At 34.3% G+C, this 9,290-nt stretch overlaps 1 protein-coding gene across 1 annotated transcript; it reads right to left on the reverse strand.

The window, feature by feature from the left end:
* Nucleotides 1-5,798: 5,798 nt before the first annotated feature.
* On the reverse strand, nt 5,799-9,023 carry LOC108478386 (GLABRA2 expression modulator-like). The gene is made up of 4 exons (XM_017780845.2): nt 8,562-9,023; nt 8,383-8,484; nt 6,418-6,689; nt 5,799-6,237 (listed from the first exon to the last, which is right to left on the reverse strand). Exons 1-4 carry the CDS (start codon nt 8,833-8,835, stop codon nt 6,049-6,051), a joined length of 837 nt encoding a protein of 278 aa, XP_017636334.1. The 5' UTR covers nt 8,836-9,023; the 3' UTR covers nt 5,799-6,048.
* Nucleotides 9,024-9,290: the final 267 nt, after the last annotated feature.

Here is a 9,290-nt window from a genome sequence, read left to right on the forward strand (position 1 = left end):
TGTGTGAAAAAGTAAGTGACTCAGGTATGTACGATATTCATACGAGCTTTGAAAAGGAGAGTAATTGATGAACTCAATTGTGATATTGAATATGTGTATAATGAGAAAGGTTTGTGAACTTATAAATGCTTACTCATAGTTTCCCTATTAATGGAAATGATGTTAATGCATGCAGTAATTTATTTGTATATGGCTTACTAAGATTTTAAAGCTTACTTTGTGTGTTTTTTCCCTGTTTTATAGATTATCGAAGTAAGCTCAGACATCGGGGATAATCGGGAACCATCATCACACTATCGACTACTTGTTGGTACTTTTGGATGCTTTGTAAATGTGGTATATGCCATGTATAGGCTAGTGAGTAGATGATAAGTTTTGAAATATGTTATTAGCCATGTGTGTTGGCTTGTAAAATGATGTAAATGTTGATGTGTATGCGTCATTTAAGTTGGTTTGAATTAGGAGTTTGGTAAGTAATACATGATGTATAAGTTGCCTTATGTTTTGGTATGCTTGGTATGGTTATATGGTTGCTCTAGTAGCTAGTTGTCATTTGGTGAGCTAATGCTTGAAAGATGATATGTTATGGCTTGATTTTGAGATGATGAAATGGTATGTTTTGAAGCATGAAATAAATGATAAGATGATGAGTAAATGCATTTAGAAGTTATGTAAGTTTGATGATTTTGGCATATTAATTTGGTATGTTTTGGCCATGGATTTGAGTAGTTAGGAGGATGGTTTATAAATGGCATGAAATGTGTTTGAAATAGCATGTTTTGGGTTGCCTATTAATGTATTGAATTGGTACAAATGTTGTGGTTTAGGTATGCTTGAGAAGGGTGAGAATTGTGGCTTCAACCAAGCCTATTTTCACTCCACACGGCCGAGCACATTGGCGTGTGGCTTGACCGTGTGTGACAGATGGCCTTGATACACGACTGTGTGCCCCCTAGGGTATCCCTTCGAATTAAGTCAGTATACCCTATAGGTTTTGCATGGCCTAGACATACGGGCGTGTCTACTGGCCGTGTGAGACACACGGGTTGGCACATAGGCATGTGGCAGGCCGTGTGACCCAATTCAGTATACCCTTCAGATTTTCCATGGTCATGGCACACGGGCGTGGCTCCGGCCATGTGGTGCAAGTTAGTATGTTTACCCTGTTTTCACACGGCCTGTGACACAAGCGTGTCTAATAGCCGTGTGAGGCACACGACCTGTTCACATGGGCGTGTGATCTCTGTAAGCATTAAAATTTTATAAGTTTCCTGAAGTTTTCAAATGTTATTGGTTTAGTCCCGAACCTCTTTCAAGTATGTTTTAAGGTATCGTAGAACCTTATAAGGGACAATGTGATTATATTTGATTGATGTTTATGTGATAATAGATTTATGTGTAAGAAATATATGATTTATGTTGTGATTTGTTCGGTATTGCCTTGTAACCCTATTCCAGAAACGGATACAGGTTAAGGGTGTTATAGAATACATAATGTCGAGGTAAGATTTAATGTAATGCCCTCTACCCAACCTGATGAACTAGATCTGAATATTGGGTGTTACGTCCTATAACATATGTAACTTCAACTTTTTGCCTATATAAAATTTCTATCTATGAATGTAACAAAGACTCTTATAGGTGTACATTTTAAGGTTTATATATACAATTCACAGTAATAAAATTTTATTATTCCCTATTTTATCTCTCAGTTTACTATAAACACATTGGAACGATACTTAAACAGCTTATGAAAAGAATGCCTTTGTGGCAATATATGAAACGAATGTCTTTGTGACAATATATGAAAGGAATGCCTTTGTGGCAATATACAATGAAAGGAATGCCTTGACGGCGTACTCTATATGATAGCTCGTGTGGCGGGTTCTCCCAAGACCTTATGGTAAAATGTGTTTATCTGCCCTTATGGTAAGCTATGAATAAATTATTATAGTTATGTAATAATTACTGATGAGAAAAGGTTATGATATGTCCAAGGTTAGGGGTTGAATAAGATCCATGATATAATTGAATAAGCCTTAAAGGGGATTTCTTGAAAACAAATGTGTATCTGTATGTTAAAAATGATATATCCGCCATGATAATCTGCTGGTGTTGACTATGAACGTGTTTGTAACTATGTGTAACCTAAGAAGTAGTCAATACGAATTCATTTGTGTTATGTAATGGTTGAATCAAATTTACCTGGAATCTGTTGAATTCACATAGAATCTGAGTTTTAGTTATCCTAAGTATCTGGGGTCTTGAAATAAAGTGATGTGTGAAATTTATCTGAAGAATCTATGTAGCACAATATCAATATGGGTTTGTGTGGTATTGAACTAAGGTATGAATTGATCAATTGTTGATAGGATTATTTATGCATAAGTATTTCCCAACATGTATGAGTATCTGCCCACGATAAATGTCAATGAACAACTGTTTGAAATAGGAAAATGAGTTAAGACACGGGACGAAAGATTTATGAAAAATATAAGGGATTTCCTCAGTTTACTAAATATGAAAGATTAAGCGTAACAAGGGCTGGATGTCTGGCATATATAAGAGTGATAAATCTATAATTGTATCAAATAAAGTGAATGATACAAAGTAATAGTCAACTCATAGAAATTAATAAAAGATTTGCAAATTATTAACCAAAGGTATGATTATCTAAGTACTCTTTTACTTACAAGGTTTGTTATTTCATTTTAGGTATTTGAGGAAAGTTTGCACCTAGAGGGACAACGCTAGGAGTTCACTAAGATAGTGGCGAAATGAGTTATTATGCATAGAGTGAAAATTTTGGCGTAGTCTAGGAATACACCTCTTTTAGTCTGTTTTGTTAAACTTCTTTTTGTAAATATTTGTATCTAGATTCACATGATAAACTATGGAATGCCTCAGGAAATGTCTCAAGAATGCCCTCATATATTAAGCATTTCAATTGGAATGCCTCAGGAACTGTTTTTAAAGAAGTAAGAAATTGTGAATTGATTTTGTTAAACGGTTAAGTCTTATGTGGTAACACCCAAAATCAGAATCCAACAAATTGGGTCAGGTTGAGGGAATTACAGAACAAGATTCTCACAGTGACATTGTTAGTTCAAGGTCACAACGAACCTTAGCAGAGAGTCACGTCATGACAAGGAAACCTTGAAGTTGCAACATCTACTTGAAAATCTTGTATTCTTTACATTTTTGTCCATACCAATCTCAATTTAACAAGAGAGCTTTCGCAAGCTTATTAAGACTCGTGATTATATATTGTATAATGAGCATGATTTACTTGTAATTGAATGTATAATGATTTCCGAACTGAAAGTTATAAATTGCAGTTTCTTCAACAGCAGATGTGACACATTGTAGCTCGAACCCGGTGATTGGATTAGGTATGGGGATGTTACATTTAGTGGTATCAAAGCTATAAGTTTAGTTGATTCTTAGACTAAAACGATCTCAAAATCGAGTCTAGAGGTACATACCAAGTTGAGTTGATATTTGCTTTATAGTTAAAATGTTTGAAGAATCGAGGAAGGATGTCGATAATGATAATTCCAGCAATGATCACTCTATTATGGGTGAAAATCAAATTGGTATTAAGGTACCGGGCGTGAATCTAGTCAGTCATCATTAAAATAGGGCTAATATACCTCGTCAGGAATATCAAGATAGTGACAATTTGCTCTGCACCATTGCGAAAGCTCTTCAGCAAGTGACAGGAGATGTTCAGCTAGTCATATTGATAACCGTAACTCAACAAGATCTAATAAAAGAGTTGCATAAATATGGAGCAACTGAGTTCAGAGGATTAAAAGGAGTGGATCATTTGTTAACCGAGGCTTGGATTGAATCAACGAATTGAGTATTACAACAACTTGAATGTTCATTGCACGAGTGTGTCACGTGCGTTGTATCTTTCCTAAAAGAATAAGTTTATCAGTGGTGGCTGACTATTACCTGGCACGTACCAGCTAACTAGATCACTTGGACTTTCTTCCAATCTGAATTCCAAAAGAAATATGTCAGCAAGTTGTATTTGGAGGACCGAAAACTAGAATTCATGATGTTGAGACAAGGTGATATGCTGTGGTTGATTATGAACAAGAATTTCTAGGGCTCAGTAAATATGCTTTAGAATTGATTTCGTTTGAAGAAGAGGGTTGTAAGCGATTCCTACGGAGATTACATGATGAGATAAGGTTTAATTAGTATCGCACAAACTGAAAGAATTTTTTGATCTGATTGAATATGTGAAGATGGTTGAGCAGGCTATGGGCCTTGATAAAAAGACTAAGCCCTATTTATTATATTATATGTAGATGATATTCTGCTTGTAACAAATGATTCGGGTTGACTACATGAGGTGAAACAAATTTTCTCTTAGAACTTAGTACGAAAGATATGGGTAAGTCATCTTATGCAATTGGGAGTAAGATCCATAGGGATAGTTATCACACATGTTGGGATTATCACAAGTAACCTAAATTAATAAAAATCTTAGAGAGATTTCAAATGAAAAATTGTTCACCAAGTGTTGCACCCATTGTTAAGAGTGGTAAATTTAGTTTGAACCAATGTCCAAAACTCGAAAATGAGAAAGAACGAATGAAAAATATTTCATATGCTTCAATTGTTGAAAGCTTAACGTATGCTCAAATCAGTACCACACCTAACATTTCATTCGCAATGAGAATATTGAGAAGATATCAAAGCAATCCTAAAATATACCATTGGAAAGCTACAAAGAAAATAATAAGATATCTTCAAGGAACTAAAAGTTACATGCTTACATCAGTCCAACAATTTGGAAGTTATTGGATATTCGGACTTGGAGAAGTGCCAAACTGACACTAATGTCTTTCTCTACTGTGAAGGTTGAGTTTGTTTCATATTATGAAACGATCCCACAAGGTATTTGGTTGAGAAGTTTCGTTGCAAATTTTGAAGTTGTTGAGTCTATCGTTAAGCCCATGTGGATATATTGTAATAACATGATAACAAATGCTTTTTTTAAAAAACAATAAAATTATAAGTCAAAGTAAATATATTGACGTTAAAATTGACAAAAGGCATACCACCGAACTTGTTCAGAATTGTCATTTGAAGTTTGAACTCCATTTTATGATTAGAACTCCGTGGTTTGTCCAAGGATTTAGATTTTGTCCATTACCTTATCATTCATCCATGAATTGTGAAAATTATATTATGAACACTAATTAATTTTGCATAAAAAATTAATAAATAAGAAATTAATGTAAAAGAGGTGGATCGACAATTTACAAGATCGGAGAGTTACAAATCTAAGTGTTCAGTGTCATTGACCTTTTACTCCATAAACGCCACTTATCATTCATCATAAAGGTGCTGGTAGCAAAAGAAATATTCATGAAGGTTCTTTCTTCCAAGACCAATCAATTGAATCATCCAAAGGTTTCACTATAAGAACTTCCAGCCTACAACTAGCACCATCAAAGTTGTCTTACAACTACCCAGAGATTAACTAGTTTAGTTAGTAAAGTCAACCTTCAGAGACGTTATTCAGCAGGTCCGGATTTGAATTTCGACATCGTAACGATTTACCTAATTCTAGAATATGGCTTCATTTGCAGAATAAAAGCTCAAGTACCCAATTTTTTAGCTCAAAAAAAGTATGATCATGTAACAGATTTCAAGGATTTGGCCTCCACTTTGTTAACTGACCCTATTTGACAAAACAGTTATATGCAGCAAAAAAATGGCAAAATTTGAAACGGAGAAACCAACGTGAGAAGGAATGCAACAGGTTCGCAGATATGTTCGGTGTAATATCAAGTTACTGAATGGATTATATAGCAAGTGAAGTTTACAACTACATGAGTCGAAAGAATAACATATTCATTATATTTTGTTCTTCTGTCATCCCATATCCATATATAAACTCTACAGTTAAACTGATATTGAATTTCTGTAGAATATTGAAAGGCTTTCGAAGGAGTAAACATTATCAAATGCTTCCAAGCAGCAGAGTAAATGCTTGACTGAAGTTTATGCCAGACAAAAATGGTATCATACAAAGTGGAAGCTATGGAGTTGCAAAACATCCTGTAGGCATTTAACAGCAGCGTCGTAGTTTAAGAAGCCCATGAACCAAAATTCATGACTATCAATAGATATAACTTGGATGTACTTTTCAGAATGATTGACTCTGCTTGTCGAAGGATTGACTGATTTCAGTTGGTGTAATGGGATAACCACCTGCGTATGCAGGCAGAAAAATATCAAGAATCATTACTCTGTAAATTCTGATACCATTAACTGGACCCCAAATATTTTTTTGCATGAAGTTATGTTTTAATATGCTTCCTTCATATTCGTTTTATGGTTAATGAAAACTAATTTTTTCGGGGTTCATGGCTACCCTTGATGAGTACATACCTTGTAGTAGTTCCATTCAGTGTGGCTCCCAGTTTTATAAGCAAGACGACTGTCACTGCAATATGCAAGCTTTGCCGTAGAAACATATAACACTCCCATGACGGGACCAGCTGATGTCGATAAGTAACATGCAAATGAATCTTCAAGTTGCTCTTCAGGAACTGTTTCAAAATTTTGTCTAAAGATCTTCTCATAACCACCTTCTGCTAAAACCTTTGTTCCCTGAGCAATTCTTCCCATGGCAGCCTCAGCAAAACTTGGGCTTGTTCTTACTGATTTAAGAAGAGGGAAAAAGTATTTCAGTAATTTTTAGTATGTGAAACTTCTCGAGAAGCAAGAGGGAAAAGGTTGGGGATGATAGCTGGGTTCATGCATAAAAATTCAGAAATAGCATATTATTCGAATTAATATATGCGAACATATTTTTCAATAGCTCTTCAATAAAACTGAAGGATAGAATATATCCTTCCCATGCTCTAACAAAAGCAACATTGTTTTTTCATTTATCAAAAGAAAGCAACCTTTTTTTACTGTAAAAGAAACTGCCATACAAGAAGACCAATAGAAAAGGGTCCAGAGCATAAAAAAGGATACATAAAATCATTATTTTTATGATCATTCAATTTATGACTAAGTTAAGCTAACGTCATGTCCTAAAAAAGGTTAAGGGAATGAAGCAACCAAGTATTAGAGATCCACAACCATAATTGCAAAAGTAATGTCACAATCTGGGTTACAGACTGCTTAGAGACGCTTAAACCAGAAAACGTGAATGTAGTGATGCAAACTTGAAGTTTGTTATTTATTTACTCAAACCGCTGGTAAATCTGGGAAATTCTAATGTTAGAGAAATAAAATACAAAATATGTGCACAAGTAAAAGTCCTCACATGACATAAACAATGTTTACTGCATATCAGTAGTGCAAAGAGTTGTCATCAACAAATAAGCATGAGACATCTCAACAATGACAATAGCAAATATGGTCTGGATAATAATAATTCTATTAGTCAAACAGAAACAAAAGTGAATTGTGCATCATAGTTGCAGTGGAAGCTGTCTAACTATGCAATCTCTGGAAACTAGCATTTTCATAACTCTAACAAAAGAGTCGAGGAAGTTCTTATTAACCATTTGTACATATGGAAGTAGTACTATGAATCTCTGGAAACTAAAGATTTGTCATTCCCCTTTTTATTGAGCCATTCTAAGACTAATATACCTTTCAGGTTTATCTGGTCTACAACCAGTTCACTAGGTTCCGTCACTCCAAAATTACCTCATAAAGCTGTTTGTTAAAATATTTATCAGCTTGAGTCCTTTGTTCGATAAAATGAAGATGCAATTTGATGAAACCTGGTACCTTAACCTTAAATGAACCATCATATTCTATTATTCCCAAGTATTAATTGCAAACACCAGTGTTAAATCCAGCCTACGATTTCACTAAATCAATATTACATTTCCTTTAAAAAGAAACTGCTAAAAGCATGTTAAAAATGAGAAGGAAAGAAAGAAGTTTATCACCTCCTCTCCCGTTCCCTAATCACAACTGTCTAAAATTGTCCAACCATTTCAAAATGAAACAAAATCGCTTCCTCAATATCCAACGTAACTCTTAGGACAAATAAGCAATAGGAAACACCAATCATTCGAAAGAAACAATGGTCCAGTCAAGCCTTAACCAAATTCGAAATGTAAACTCCTAATTCAATATCTTAAGATTTCAATTTTCAACAACTGAATACTTATAGCAACCATCAAAACAAACCGAAAATACAAAATAGAAAAAGAAAACGTGGTTTCATTTCATCACAAACTAAAACTAATCAAACTAGTAAGCAGTGAGCACTATCAATGCCAATCCTAGAAGCCTATCGAACACTATCTAATTCAATTCAAGCCAAATACAAAAAAGAAAAAAAAAAGCACTAAAATTTATTAAGAGAGAGAAGAAAATATGTACAATGCTGCCACGTGTTCCCGGCCAGATCCTCGGCTTTCCTTGTCGCTTCTCCCACTTTCTTCGTCCATCTCCCTAAGACATCCCTCAATGTATCCATTGTCTCTGTTTCCGCTCACAAGTAAATAATTAACTAATTTCAAATTAAAGACAAGATTAGAAATAAATGTAAAAGTGCTTGCCTTTGAAGGAAGTTAAAGAAGATTCCAGAGCGGGAGCATCAGTAACGTAAGCATTGAATCCATTAAGAGTGGACATGATGGCGCAGTGATCTGCAGCAGGTGATTGATCAACAAATTGGGGAAATTCCTCGACCCGGATAGTGCTCTGTTCGGTGATTGCTCTCCTTTGGATTCTGACTCTCCTTTTCTTCCTTTTTGTCAGCTCTGTAGTTGGAACTTGGAACCATAACAAACCCTCCGCATCCATTGCGGGATCCGAGGCTTTCGGGTACATTTTCGAATCCGATTCTTGTGCCGTAGATTGCGTTGAGCTGGACTTTGGCTCGGTTTCCGTCCTTCTAGTGTTCCCCTTTACTAGAACTTCGCGGGAAAATACCGCTGGGCGTGAAGTGGTTATATATGAAGAATGAAGAGAATAATCAAAGTTAAAAAGTGAGAAAAATAATTTTTGGTAAAGTTATTAGCTTCTAATTAGGTATTTAATTTATTTGGTTTTTAAATATTATATTTTTAAATAGAGTAATTAATGTAAAATAATATTTCTTATTTAAATTATTAAAATATATTAATTTTGAAATTCAATTATTATAATAAAATTTTTTAAATAATAATTAAAGTATTTTAACATACTCAACATACAATATAATTTTATTTTATGTAATTAATATAAAGTAATATTATTCAAATAATAATTAATTAAAAATTAACTTTAATTAAAATTCTATTTAA

This window comes from Gossypium arboreum, chromosome 12 (genome assembly GCF_025698485.1).
Source record: "Gossypium arboreum isolate Shixiya-1 chromosome 12, ASM2569848v2, whole genome shotgun sequence".
In the NCBI taxonomy this organism is placed as follows: Eukaryota; Viridiplantae; Streptophyta; class Magnoliopsida; order Malvales; family Malvaceae; genus Gossypium; species Gossypium arboreum.

Coding starts and splice junctions, on each gene's coding strand:
- LOC108478386 (XM_017780845.2), bottom strand. CDS start 8,835: ATGTACCCGAAAGCCTCGGATCCCGCAATGGATGCGGAGGGTTTGTTA. Junction 8,485..8,561: donor TTCTTTAACTTCCTTCAAAG/GCAAGCACTTTT, acceptor GAGCGGAAACAG/AGACAATGGATACATTGAGG. Junction 6,690..8,382: donor CGGGAACACGTGGCAGCATT/GTACATATTTTC, acceptor TTCTTAAATCAG/TAAGAACAAGCCCAAGTTTT.